Source organism: Carcharodon carcharias, chromosome 19, assembly GCF_017639515.1.
Source record: "Carcharodon carcharias isolate sCarCar2 chromosome 19, sCarCar2.pri, whole genome shotgun sequence".
Classification (NCBI taxonomy): Eukaryota; Metazoa; Chordata; class Chondrichthyes; order Lamniformes; family Lamnidae; genus Carcharodon; species Carcharodon carcharias.
Window position 1 is genome coordinate 88,708,575 of NC_054485.1, and position 14,994 is coordinate 88,723,568.

General features: G+C 45.9%; 1 protein-coding gene across 1 annotated transcript; it reads right to left on the minus strand.

Annotated features, from left to right (window-relative positions):
* Positions 1 to 222: 222 nt before the first annotated feature.
* LOC121291272 lies at positions 223 to 11,088 on the minus strand. Its single transcript, XM_041212342.1, has 6 exons — positions 11,032 to 11,088; positions 9,996 to 10,152; positions 8,868 to 9,209; positions 4,848 to 5,189; positions 1,672 to 1,785; positions 223 to 377 (listed from the first exon to the last, which is right to left on the minus strand). The coding sequence occupies exons 1-6, from the start codon at positions 11,086 to 11,088 to the stop codon at positions 223 to 225; spliced, it is 1,167 nt and encodes a 388-aa protein (XP_041068276.1).
* Between the last annotated feature and the right edge of the window lie 3,906 nt (positions 11,089 to 14,994).

Consider the following 14,994-nt stretch of genomic DNA (forward strand, 5'->3'; position numbering starts at 1 on the left):
TTATATTATCAGTGTAATGGTACAGATCCTATAATATATTTTTCTCATATTTCCCTACGGTTACGCACAGCAAGTAGCAACGGCAGTATTGGACTGGTTTCTTACCCTTATCTACTTCCGAATAATATCCTTCCTAAACATAAAGTCAGGCACCATATACATTCTGCTAAGAGCCAGCCTTAATTCCGCGCGCTGCACGATCACGCCATGTAGCCTGATGGCCTACTGGGCATTAAGTTCTGAATAGCCCCGAACCCTGTGCATCTCAACATCATTAAGATTGAAGCTATCCTGTTCGACCTTCACTCGGAACATAGTGGCCCAGGGTATGTTACTCCTTCTTGATCGCTCAATGGTCCAGAATTTCCACAAGATAACTGTGCAAAAGCAAAGAAGAGTTCAAAGAGCATACGCGAGAAAGCGCAATGTCACATTCAGATAGAATACCTTTGATCCCAGCTGAACTTGAATAGTCGAATTAAGGCCGTGAGGTTTTGGGGAGGGAGCTCCGCTCTGCCATGCAGCTCACAGAGACCGCTGTCATTTCTAACGCACCCAGCAGCTACACCCCTTCCCCACTCAATAAATGCACATTTTAAATGGCACTGCCATTTATCTGTGAAGCCACGACTGCACTCGGTACCATTTCGATGCAACTTTCCACCCCTCCCATCCTTCCAACAGCACCAACGGCTAGCGCATATAAAAACCTCATAATTTCAAGCTTATGTTTTGTTTTGCGTTTACATTTCACAGTAAATAATTCAACATATCAAAACGGCTATGTTCCGAATCTTACTCATCACTCCAATGGAAGGACAGATGCTGCAAATTTCTGCAAACAGAATTAGTGCAACATTTGTAAATAAGTTAGATATTGTTGCTTTAAAGCTATGCAACTTTGTTTGCTTTTTGGGCTGCCAAAGGGCGGATAAAATAAGTAAAATAGTCAAAATGCATAATCATGCACCCTCAGTGTTTCCAACGTTGCCTATATTGCACAACATAACATAACTTGTAAATTGAGATGTTTTAAATATTAAATAACATTATGCAGTTCTCAATGTTGCACTAAGGAGCAGAAATTCACCTTGGGCGGTGGCGCAAACCAACGATATCGGTCCTGGGGCCTGTTAAGATGCAGCACCTGAAAGCTCAGTTCAGACTGTGTTTAATGAACAGCTAACCCAAAGCCGCCCATTTTGTGCCATCACCCAAGTATTTCAGCCTCTCCCGTTCTCAATGCGACTCGGACAGACTATAATTAAAGCCAATGTAGGTAACCGAAGAGTCACATTGAGACGGTAGCGTTTTTCAGACGTACAGGCTGGAGTGCGTTATTTAATAGAAAATATGGAGCTTCATTTACAAGTGGGGTGATTCCAGGCTGAAATTTCGCCTGAACTCATTAAGCATTGGTCTAAAATCTTTCCTTTTTTTTTAATGGGAGGGCTAACCCAGTTCTTTTCAACTGGATAATTTCTCCTCTGTCGTAGTGGCGAAAGAATTTAGGGCAATTGTGAACATCTACAAGCGCTGTTATCTGTAACTATAGTGTTATGCTGCCCGGTGTGAACGTCCGCCACTTTGATTATGGCAATAAATTCACAGCAAATAGTGTCAAATCCTGAACGTTGAAATATTTACTGAAACCATATTGAATAATCTTACCTCTGATTCTCCAGAAGAAAATGGCGATGATCAAGATGATAATAATCACTCCTCTGACAATATGCAGCTTGGCGTTTGCAGTTATTGCTGCGTTCAGTTCAACCAGCACTGAGCCTACGGAAACAAATCAAAACTCGGCTAGCCATGGTCTTTCCTTCCGTTGTCTAGCTACTGGGTAACATAAAAATATCGTCTTGGTCGCTAACACAAAACGGGGGTGTGTGTGGGGCGGGTGGGGGGGGGGTGGCGGGGGGCGGCGGGTAGATGTGGGAGCGTGTGGGAGGAGAGGGGCGATGATGAATTGGCAATTGGAACACCGGGCCATGTTAACCTCCACTCATGTGAAAATTGATAGGAATAGATGCAACGCTGGTTTCATATCCTGATGGGGGACAATGGCCTGTAATACTTGGCGGCAAACTTGATCCCACCCAATCTTCGGTATTTCTCGTATATTGGGCTAATTTAAACCAATCCGAATTACATGGTTGAATTCAAAAGGGCAATCTCTTCCACGTTGGCCAATTTTAAGCACTGATCAATGGGTGACGTATTTCTAGCTCAGTTTGACCCAGTGACAGTGAAGGAATGGTAACATAACAAGTCAGGATGGTGAGTGATTTGGAGGGGAACTTGCAGGTGGCGATCTTCACATGTGCCCTTGTCCTTCTAGATGATAGAGGTCGTGGGTTTTAAAGGTGCTGTCTAATGAGCTTTGGTGGCTGCAGTTGTCTTGTTGATGGTACTCAGTGCTGCTAATGTGCGTCGGTGTTTGAGGGAGTGGGTGTTGAGCTGGTGATGTGGTGCCGTAATCATGACCATCTTGAAGAAGGTGCTAAGTCCGACTGCAGTAACTATAGAGGCCTGCTTTCCACCACAGCAAAGATCATCACAAGAATCCCTTCTGATCACCTGCTCTTTGGGGCTGAAAAGCGCCTCCCAGAGTCACAATGCAGATTCTGCCCACTAAGGGGCACAACAGACATGATCTTCATTGAGCGGCAACTGCAAGAGAAATGCAGGGAACAGCGCCAACCCTTGTACATGTCCTTCTTCGACCTCACAAAAGCCTTTGAGACTGTCAATCTTGAAGGATTATGGAGCATTGTCCTCCACTTTAGCTGCCCCCAAAGGTTTGTCACCATCCTCCGCCGACTCCACGATGACATGCAAGCTGTGATCCTGACCAATGGTCCACATTTGGACCGGGGGGTCAAGCAAGGCTCTGTCATCTCACCAACAGTCTCCTCAATTTTCCTTGTTGCTATGCTCCATCTCACCCTCAGCAAGCTCCCCGCTCGAGTGGAGCTAAACTGCAGAACAAGTAGGAACCTGCTGCCTGCAGGCCAGAGCCATGGCCATCACATCCTCTGTCATTGAACTACGGTAGGCAGATGATGCTTTCATCTGCGCACACTTGGAGGCCGAGCTCCAAACCACCTTCACCGAGGCCTCACACTAAACATCCATAAAACAAAGGTCCTTTACCAACCTGCCACCTCCACAATGCACAGCCTCCCCCTCTCCCCGCTCCTGGCTATCAAAATCCACGATGAGGCCTTGGACAATGTGGGCCCCTTTCCACACGTTGGGAGCCTATTGTCAACAAGGGCAGACATTGATGACGAGGTTCAACAGCGCCTTCAGTCTGCCGGTGCAGCCTTCAGCTGCCTAAGGAAGACGGTGTTGGAAGGCCAGGACCTCAAACCCGGCAGCAAGCTCATCATCTACTGAGCAGTAGTGATACCCGCCCTCCTACATGGCTCAGGGAGATGGGCCATGTACATCAGGCATCTCCAAACTCTGGAGAGCACCACCAGCCCTGCCTCCGCAAGACACTGCAAATGCATTGGCAGGATAGGCACACCGACGTCAGTGTTCTCACTGAGGCCAACATCCTCGGCATCGAAGCATTGACCACACTCGATGAGCTCTGCTGGGTGAGCCACATCATCTGCATGTCTGACAGGAGACTCCCAAAACAAGCACTCTACTTCAACACAGCAAGTGAGCCACAGGAGGGCAGGGGAATCGCTTCAAAGACACGCACAAAGCCTCCTTGATAAAGTGCAACATCCCCACCATAAGACCAGAAGACCATAAGACATAGGAGCAGAAATTAGGTCATTTGGCCCATCGAGTCTGCTCTTCCATCCAATCATGTCTGATAAGTTTCTCAACCCCATTCTCCCGCCTTCTCCCCGTAACCTTTGATACCTTACAAATCAAGAACTTATCTATCTTGCTCTTAAATATACTCAATGACCTGGCCTCCACAGCCTTCTGTGGCAATGAATTCCATAGACTCACCACTCTCTGGCTAAAGAAGTTTCTCCTCATCTCTGTTCTAAAAGGTCTTCCTTTTACTCTGAGGCTGTGCCCTCGGGTCCTAGTCTCTCCTACTAATGGAAACATCTTCCCCACATCCATTCTAACCAGGCCTTTGAGTATTCTGTAAGTTTCAATCAGATCCCCCCTCATCCTTCTAAACTTCATCGAGTATAGACCCAGAGTCCTCAAACATTCCTCATATGTTAAGCCTTTCATTCCTGGGACCTTCTGGGAATCCCTGGCCAAGGCGACCAGAGGTGGAGGGAAAGCATCCGGGAAGGCGCTGAACACCATGAGTCTCATCGCCAAGGGTCAGCTGAAACCAAACATCGACAGCAAAATGAGTGCATGGTAACCGGGACACCTCAGCCACCCGTTCCCCCTACCACCGTCTGCCCCACCTGTGACAGAGACTGTAGGCCGCGCATTGGATTCTTCAGTCAACTGGGAACTCATTTTTAGTGTGGAAGCAAGTCCTCCTTGACCCTGAGGGACTGCCTAAAAGGAGAAGAATGAGTTGCCAATCAAGCGGGCTGCTTTGTCCTGGAGGATGTGGAGCTACTTGAGTGTTGGAGCTACACTCACCCCGGCCAGCGGAGAGTGTGAGTGGCATAATGAACGGTAAAAGTTACATCCCTCGCTTGTTTTGCACCCCCAGCAATTCAAATATATACCTCTTAAGAACCCGGTCATTTTAAATGGTTATATTTCCTCCTCAGTGGAGCCGATTATTGATTCCACAATCGGAATTTGCCGGCCTGGCAGAGACTCTGAGACTCTGAGATAAGGCCTCGACATTATATTATGGATTTGCCACGATATTGCACACAATATGAACGGCTTACTTCTCACGGTGAGTTGAGTTCCTGCTCCATATTCCACACCCAGTTGAAGCATCACCACTTCACAGTAATACACCCCTGAATCGTTCACTCCCACGTCCTTGATGAAAATGGAGGCATCTCCGGTACTAGCAAAATCCATGCTGGCCCTGTAGACCCGTCCTCTGTACACCGCTGTTCTGTTGGAAACTTCTGTTCCATTCCTCGCGCCTTTGTACCAGCTATAAGAGCCTATTGGCTTGGAGATGTTGGCTGTGTAGTCACAGGAGAGGAGGACTGTCTGCCCTTCCTCAGCCACAATAGCGAGCACCTTTTGAATGACTACAAACTTCTCAGCGTCAATTCCTGGAAACGAAGAAAGTTTACGTTACTTGCTTTGAAGTTGTGTCTTTGAGAGTCAGTCCTGAAAGGGAACATCTCAACGTTTCCATTTTACAACCATTGATTCAGCGTTAACAACAATTGCTAGTGATAAAGAGTAACTGAAAACTGCATAATTTTTTAATTCATCCTTTCATGGGCGATGTGGACATCACTGCCCAGGCCGTCTTTTGTTGCCTATCCCTAAGTGCCCTCGTCCACTTCAGAGGGCTGTTTAGACTTAGCCACGTTAAGAGTCACATGTCGGCCAGGCTGGGTAAGGACGGCATTTCAAACCTCGCTTCTTTTTGATGACTCAAATGCTGCCAGACCAGCTGCCTCCAATTCAATTAAATCCCCTGCACATATGCACGTACAGACATTAACACAGAGAAACTATCTGCACCCGACTATTAAACCACTTTTACAATAAATCGTAATAGTATTATGAAAACTATTATATTTTCATGACGATAGATAGATAGATAGATAGACAGACAGATAGATAGATAGATAGACAGATAGATACATAGATAGATAGATAGATAGATACATAGATAGATAGATAGATACCTAGATAGATAGATAGAAAGAAAAACTGGAATAAACGAAGCATTTACTCACTAGAGAGAGGGATTAATATCCACAGGGTGCAGATTGGATTCATTCATGCTGCAGTGGGGGTGGGGGGGGGTGGTGGGTGTTGGTGGTGGGGGGGAGTTGGTGGTTAGTGGGAGTGGGTAGATGTGGGTGCGTGTGGGGGGAGAGGGGCGATGATGAATTGGCAATTGGAACACCGGGCCATGTTAACCTAATCCAATCATGTGAAAATTGATAGGAATAGATGCAACGCTGGTTTCATATCCTCATGGGGGACAATGGCCTTTATTACTTGGCGGCAAACCTGATCCCACCCAATCTTCGGTATTTCTCGTATATTGGGCTAATTTAAACCAATCCGAATTACATGGTTGAATTCAGAAGGGCAATTTCTTCCACATTGGCCAATTTTAAGCACTGATCAATCGGTGACGTATTTTTAGCTCATTTTCACCCAGTGACAGTGAAGGAATGGTGACATATCAAGTCAGGATGGTGAGTGATTTGGAGGGGAACTTGCAGGTGGCGACCTTCACATGTGCCCTTGTCCTTCTAGATGATAGAGGTCGTGGGTTTTGAAGGTGCTGTCTAATGAGCCTTGGTGGCTGCAGTTGTCTTGTTGATGGTACTCACTGCTGCCAATGTGCGTCGGTGTTTGAGGGAGTGGGTGTTGAGCTGGTGATATGGTGCCGTAATCATGACCATCTTGAAGAAGGTGCCAAGTCCGTCTGCAGTAACTATAGAGGCCTGCTTTCCACCACAGCAAAGATCATCACAAGAATCCCTTCTGATCACCTGCTCTTTGGGGCTGAAAAGCGCCTCCCAGAGTCACAATGCAGATTCTGCCCACTAAGGGGCACAACAGACATGATCTTCATTGAGCGGCAACTGCAAGAGAAATGCAGGGAACAGCGCCAACCCTTGTACATGTCCTTCTTCGACCTCACAAAAGCCTTTGAGACTGTCAATCTTGAAGGATTATGGAGCATTGTCCTCCACTTTAGCTGCCCCCAAAGGTTTGTCACCATCCTCCGCCGACTCCACGATGACATGCAAGCTGTGATCCTGACCAATGGTCCACATTTGGACCGGGGGGTCAAGCAAGGCTCTGTCATCTCACCAACAGTCTCCTCAATTTTCCTTGTTGCTATGCTCCATCTCACCCTCAGCAAGCTCCCCGCTCGAGTGGAGCTAAACTGCAGAACAAGTAGGAACCTGCTGCCTGCAGGCCAGAGCCATGGCCATCACATCCTCTGTCATTGAACTACGGTAGGCAGATGATGCTTTCATCTGCGCACACTTGGAGGCCGAGCTCCAAACCACCTTCACCGAGGCCTCACACTAAACATCCATAAAACAAAGGTCCTTTACCAACCTGCCACCTCCACAATGCACAGCCTCCCCCTCTCCCCGCTCCTGGCTATCAAAATCCACGATGAGGCCTTGGACAATGTGGGCCCCTTTCCACACGTTGGGAGCCTATTGTCAACAAGGGCAGACATTGATGACGAGGTTCAACAGCGCCTTCAGTCTGCCGGTGCAGCCTTCAGCTGCCTAAGGAAGACGGTGTTGGAAGGCCAGGACCTCAAACCCGGCAGCAAGCTCATCATCTACTGAGCAGTAGTGATACCCGCCCTCCTACATGGCTCAGGGAGATGGGCCATGTACATCAGGCATCTCCAAACTCTGGAGAGCACCACCAGCCCTGCCTCCGCAAGACACTGCAAATGCATTGGCAGGATAGGCACACCGACGTCAGTGTTCTCACTGAGGCCAACATCCTCGGCATCGAAGCATTGACCACACTCGATGAGCTCTGCTGGGTGAGCCACATCATCTGCATGTCTGACAGGAGACTCCCAAAACAAGCACTCTACTTCAACACAGCAAGTGAGCCACAGGAGGGCAGGGGAATCGCTTCAAAGACACGCACAAAGCCTCCTTGATAAAGTGAAACATCCCCACCATAAGACCAGAAGACCATAAGACATAGGAGCAGAAATTAGGTCATTTGGCCCATCGAGTCTGCTCTTCCATCCAATCATGTCTGATAAGTTTCTCAACCCCATTCTCCCGCCTTCTCCCCGTAACCTTTGATCCCCTTACCAATCAAGAACCTATCTATCTCGGTCTTAAATACACTCAGTGACCTGGCCTCCACAGTCTTCTGTGGCAATGAATTCCATAGACTCACCACTCTCTGGCTAAAGAAGTTTCTCCTCATCTCTGTTCTAAAAGGTCTTCCTTTTACTCTGAGGCTGTGCCCTCGGGTCCTAGTCTCTCCTACTAATGGATACATCTTCCCCACATCCATTCTAACCAGGCCTTTCAGTATTCTGTAAGTTTCAATCAGATCCCCCCTCATCCTTCTAAACTCCATCGAGTATAGACCCAGAGTCCTCAAACGTTCCTCATATGTTAAGCCTTTCATTCCTGGGACCTTCTGGGAATCCCTGGCCAAGGCGACCCGAAGTGGAGGGAAAGCATCTGGGAAGGTGCTGAACACCATGAGTCTCATCGCCAAGGGCCAGCTGAAACCAAATATCGACAGCAAAATGAGTGCATGGTAACCAGGACACCTCAGCCACCCGTTCCCCCTACCACCGTCTGCCCCACCTGTGACAGAGACTGTAGGCCGCGCATTGGATTCTTCAATCACCTGGGAACTCATTTTTAGTGTGGAAGCAAGTCCTCCTCGACCCTGAGGGACTTCCTAAAAGGAGAAGAATGAGTTGCCAATCAAGCGGGCTGCTTTGTCCTGGATGGTGTGGAGCTACTTGAGTGTTGTTGGAGCTACACTCACCCCGGCCAGCGGAGAGTGTGAGTGGCATAACGAACAGTAAAAGTTGCATCCCTCGCTTGTTTTGCACCCCCAGCAATTCAAATATACACCTCGTAAGAACCCGGTCATTTTACATGGTTATATTTCCTCCTCAGTGGAGCCGATTATTGATTCCACAATCGGAATTTACCGGCCTGGCAGAGACTCTGAGACTCTGAGATAAGGCCGCGACATTATAGTATGGATTTGCCACGATATTGCACACAATATGAACGGCTTACTTCTCACGGTGAGTTGAGTTCCTGCTCCATATTCCACACCCAGTTGAAACATCACCACTTCACAGTAATACACCCCTGAATCGTTCACTCCCACATCCTTGATGAAAATGGAGGCATCTCCGGTACTAGCAAAATCCATGCTGGTCCTGTAGACCCGTCCTCTGTACACAGCTGTTCTGTTGGAAACTTCTGTTCCATTCCTCGCGCCTTTGTACCAGCTATAAGAGCCTATCGGCTTGGAGATGTTGGCTGTGTAGTCACAGGGGAGGAGGACTGTCTGCCCTTCCTCAGCCACAATAGCGAGCACCTTTTGAATGACTGCGAACTTCTCAGCATCAATTCCTGGAAATGAAGGAAGTTTACGTTATTTGCTTCGATGTTGTGTCTTTGAGAGTCAGTCCTGAAAGAGAACATCTCAACGTTTCCACTTTACAACCATTGATTCAGCGCTAACAACAATTGCTAGCAATAATGAGTAACTGAAAACTGCATAATTTTTTAATCCATCCTTTCATGGACGATGTGGACATCACTGCCCAGGCCGTCATTTGTTGCCTATCCCTAAGTGCCCTTGCCCACTTCAGAGGGCTGTTTAGAGTTAGCCACGTTAAGAGTCACATTTCGGCCAGGCCGAGTAAGGACGGCATTTCAAACCTCGCTTCTTTTTGATGACTCAAAAGCTTCCAGACCAGCTGCCTCCAATTCAGTTAACTCCCCTCCACACACTCACATACACACATGAACACAGAGAAACTATCCGCACCCGATTATTAACCCACTTTTAAAATAAATCGCAATAGTATTGTGAAAACTACTATATTTTCATGACGATAGATAGATAGATAGATAGACAGACAGACAGACAGACAGATAGATAGATAGATAGATAGATAGATAGAAAGATAGAAAGAAAAATTGGGAATAAACGAAGCATTTACTCACTAGAGAGAGGGATTAATATCCACAGGGTGCAGATTGGATTCATTCTCGCTGCAGTGATGAAATTTGAAAACGGGGTAAATTAAACCAGCAAAGCGCGAAAAGAAGTTGCTTTCTAGCTATGAAGGGGGGCATCATTCAAATTTCGGGCACATATCTCTGCTCCTTCAACATACGTTAACGGGATACCAAATGACCCACTGATTGTGAAACTGTAGATAAACAATGGAGTCATCTCAGAGCGGACGGAAGAGACTGTAAGTCTGTCTGGAAACACCGTCAGTCCAAAATCATATTTTTGGACTCGCTGGTTAATTCGAGCAGCAAACGTTTGAAAGCCGGATTTCTAATAATAAGACAACATTGTAACACTTTCCCATTCACTTTTCATTTAAGCGCACAGGGGGTAATTTTCACCACCAGCCGTTGACTTGTAGAGGGAGGTTAATGTTATCTTTGGGTGAGTGTGTGAAATGGGCTTTATCGAAATGGCCTCCTATTATACGCCCCGCCTGGCTTTTCCATCCCTTGACCTCAATGCAGTGAAAATCTTAGGTTGTGTACTGTGACTATTTTCATCCCCAAACATTTCTAACCCTAGCCAAACGTCAAAATTACTGCTGCAGAGCAGATCTTCTGCCCCCAGGAGTAGGAAACTTTCTCGGGTGGTGACGGTAAAACGTTTGGTATCGGGTCTAACGCCAATTATACACAGAGTTTAATCGTTCTATCTCAGCCCCATTATAAAACAGGTGAACTTCATCCTCATTGCTGTCAATGGTAATGAATGTCAGGCCGTTGCTATTAACGGACTCCCAAATCCGCCGGGCGACTTCTGGTACAGGTGGTGAGTTGAACATTCATCCTACTGACTTGGTTACCAGTCATTGTCGTGGATTCCTGCGTGAGTGCGGAACTTTTTAAGCCCATTTAGTCTGCTCGTTGTAACTTGCCACATCTCTCACATGTAAAGGGTTTTGTGTTGCAAAGTTTACGTTTTTCCCATCATATGGCTTATATTTTCTGTTTCAGTAAAACTAAGCTCGATCAGAGGAGAAAACAGAGGAGGAGGGACTTTGCGGGGAGGAACAAAAGGAAAGTGACCCAGTGCGGAACGAAAAATATACCGTCAGCTCTGGACGCCCAGTCCGATGTTGTGCTCCGGGTATACTCGCAGAATCCCGTATTTTTCACTAACGTTAATGCCAGAAATTTACACCCGTACCTGTATCATGTGAAGCCGCTGTGTATTTCGTTGGTCGGTGCTCACCTCCAAATACATGGATGCAATAGCTGAGCTGTCAGTTTGTACTTCAACCGCACTACTGAACAGCGAGTCTAACCACGCTGTGGAGGGTGAATGTCTAGTGCTGGGAGGGGGTTTATTGCTTAGGCGAGACTCGAAAGCCGTTAAAACTACGGGAATGGCACTCCTGGAAGACTGGAATCAATCAAATGACCTTTTTCATCCAGACTTGTAAACGTAAACAGCATTCACTGCCCAAAATGGCGAAGGGAATTTTTCACCTTGAATGAAGCAGAACTAGAGGTAATTTTAGATTAAGCTAGAAACGAAACAATGGATAACTGGATAAGAGCTGTCATAGAATTAAGAATTATTGATTCTAAACGACGAATGAATTCCTTTTTTGGAGATTTGCAGTGTGGGCGGTGGGGGGGGAGGGGTGGGGTGGTGGGGTGGGTGGACGGAGTGGGGGGGGGATGGTGGGGGGGAGATATATGTATGTGTTTTTTTAAAGTTTGGTTACTGTTTCAAATTTTGTTCATTTTTCCAATGTATGATAGTTGTTACCATCGCGATTTTCAGAAGGTAATTTAAATCAACTATAGGGTGAATGAGCTTTTGATGGGATACGGCAAGACAATCGCCTGGAGCCAATGATGGTTCAATGCTCTTGTTCGGAACTGACCTCAGAACCTTTTTGAATGAGCGAGATTGGACAGAATCACTGCCTCCCTTCTCTGGAATCAAGTTTGTGATGAAATGAATTGCATTTTCATAATGTTCACATGAAGTGGATTAACTCAAAACAATTCCCGCAGTCAGTCGCCAAATATTGAATTACTTAGTAATTATTCACTTTATGAATTACTTCAGTTAATCGCTGGAAGGACTGACAGCCCAGGACTATGGTAAAATAAACTTCATGGCCAAGGACATGTAGATGGTCTTTATTTAATAAACTATCAGAATTGTTTAGATGTACGTCAGATGTGTTTTAGATGTATATCAGATGCCGTGAAGGTCATTAACTGAGTCAGTGTCATCGAAGCCATAATATCTTGCACGTACTATCAAGTTCTGTAAACCCCGCGTTAGTTTGCGGTTTTCCTGCTGGAACCGGACTACCGTTTGTAGCTTCGGTTTGTTTTAAAGCTTTAAAGATAATTTAAATGGAAACAAAACAATTGGCAGAAGCCCGAAAGCTTAAAGGAAGAACCAGAAATACTCAAAACATCGAGTTAGCGGATCGACAATCGTGGTGGGAACGGACGAGGTAACGCTTTATTGTCACACTAGATGAAAAGGAACGCTCCAAATGGAATAAAATTGTGTTTACAACAGGCAATCATACATAATGTTCCCTCTACTCCTGGATGATTGGTTGAAAAATGTACCCTATAACGCCTTATCAGAGATGGTCGCCAAATTCCTGTTAACAATTCGACTCTCCAAAAATCATTGTTTTCATTGTGGAGGGATTGGGGCGGGGTTGGGGGGGGGGGTGGTTGGGCGGGAAAAGTGGGGTTGGGAGAAGCACTTACTGTGCGCTTTCTTTGCGCGTTTGTATGTACATAAATAGAAAATTATCCTTGTGGTGCACTTTCAGAAACTGTCATTGTTTCCTCAGACACAACAGGTTTGAGAGTTCTGACCCGAGAGTTACAGAAATAATGAGAAACACATTCAAAAACTTCAGTTAGCCATTCTTCGCTGCTCTTTTGCAAATTTGAAAATTCGATACACTGTTAGTGAAACCAGAGAATGCTCTGAAATATGGAGTTACAAGCAACTTATAAAGTCATCTCTGATCATTTCCTTATATTACTCATTACACACATCTCCCACGCCCCAAACTTCCCTCCCTCTACACCTGTCTATGAAAAAAATACATTCCCCACTGTACTTGCAAAATCACAACCATCATCTTATTATCTGTCCGCCACGGCATTTCTGTACCTGTCAATTTACTCAAACCTCACTCTCACCTCCACCTTGGGTGTCCTTGTCCCCAGTAAAACCAGTTCCCTCTCTCTCTTTCTCGCCTTACCCACTGCCCTAGCACGGCCTTCATCTATGCTCCCTTAAACCCAAGGGAGGCAGAATTGTAAAGATATTTTGGGCAACTGGTTTAGCTATTCACCACCAGGTCTGACTGGACCACTTAACAAAAACTAATTTCTTGAGAAGGAGCGTCTTTATTTGAGGTTGGCTTTGAATTATGCCGCCTTAAGTAAAACCTCTCTTTATGGACATATACTGATATTTACCGGGCTATGTCACTGGATAACTGCTTCTCTTTCAAATATTATATTAAAGTTATTATTAAATGTTAAATATGGGACAATTTAATTTTTTTTGATGTTGTACACATCCATATGACCACAGTTAATGAATTATGACACTCAAGCTTGCATTCACCAGCTGGCAAAAATATGAGAAACATGCCAACTCTTTTTTATTCATTCACGGGATGTGGCTTTGCTAGCTGGGCCAGCATTTATCGCCCATCCCTAATTGCCCTTGAGATGGTGGTGAGCTGCCTTCTTGAACCACTGCAGTCCATGTGGTGTAGATACACCTACAGTGCTGTTAGGGAGGGATTTCCAGGATTTTGACCCATTGACAGTGAAGGAACGGCATTATATTTCCAAGTCAGGATTGTGAGTGATTTGGAGGGGCACTTCCAGGTGGTGGTGTTCCCATGTGCCTGCTGCCCTTGTCTTTCTAGATAGTAGTGGTCGTGGGTTTGGAAGATGCTGCCTAAGGACTGAGAGGCATTCCAGCTGTGGGGTGAAGACTGGCCTCCCACCTCTTGGTCCTGGTTTGACATCCAGAGGCCTCTTGGTATAAAAATGTTTTCTGCCTGCCTTTTGAGAATGCTGTGTCCGGCTCATAATGGGCATGGTACCATGACATATCACTACAGTTTATTCAATACTTTGCTTTATTGAAAACAATAAAGGAAGGCTTTTTAAAAAAAAACTAGCAAACAAAATACACTCTATTTTAATGCAAGCATTTACTTTGGTTGTTCGAGATCCCATAATTTCAGCATTCTAGAGAATGTGGAGGAAATTGCAAATTCTGCCAATACAAACTGGTCTAGATTTATTTCTAATGAAATATAAAATTAGACCAGGCAAAGAGACAATTAGTACTGCAGTTAGTAATGGGCGATGAGCACCTTTTTAAAATCTGCCATGGGATGCAAGCCTCGTTGAGAAGGCCAGTATATTTTACCTATCTTTTATTGCCCATGAGAAGGTGGTGGTGAGCCACCTTCTCGAACCCTTGCAGTTCATATGGTGTGGGTACACCCACAGTGCTGTTAGGGAGGGAGTTCTGGGTTTTGTTGCACAGCGACAATAAAGGAACAATGATTGAGATGATACAGGATGCTGTGTGGTTTGGAGGGGAACTTGCAGGCGGTGACGCGCCCATGCATTTGCTTCTCTTGTGCTCCTTGCTAGGGGATGACATGGATTTGGAGAGTGTTGTCGAAAGAGGCTCAGCGATTTGCTGCAACGTTTCTTGCACAAACTTTGCTCTGATGGCACTGTGGTCAGGTGGAGGATGGAGTAAATGTTGAAGGCGTTGGATGGAATGTCAGTCAAGTGGGCTACTTTTAAATGGTTGGTGTCGAGCTTCCTGACTGTTTCTGGAGCTGCACTCACGTAGGTTTGAGGTAAGTATTCCATCACACTACTGACATATGGCTTTTTATTCGTTTATGGGATGTGGGTGTAACTGGCTGGACCAGTATTTATCACCCGTTATGACTGTCCCTGAAAAGGTGGTGGGGCTTTGCCATCTTGAACCGCTGCAGTCAGCTTGTTCATGGTGGACTGGCTTTAGCGTGTCAGGAGCTGAGTTACTCGCCACAAAATTATCAACCCCTGACCTGCCCTTGTTTCCATTGTTTTATAAGCTGGTCCAGTTAAT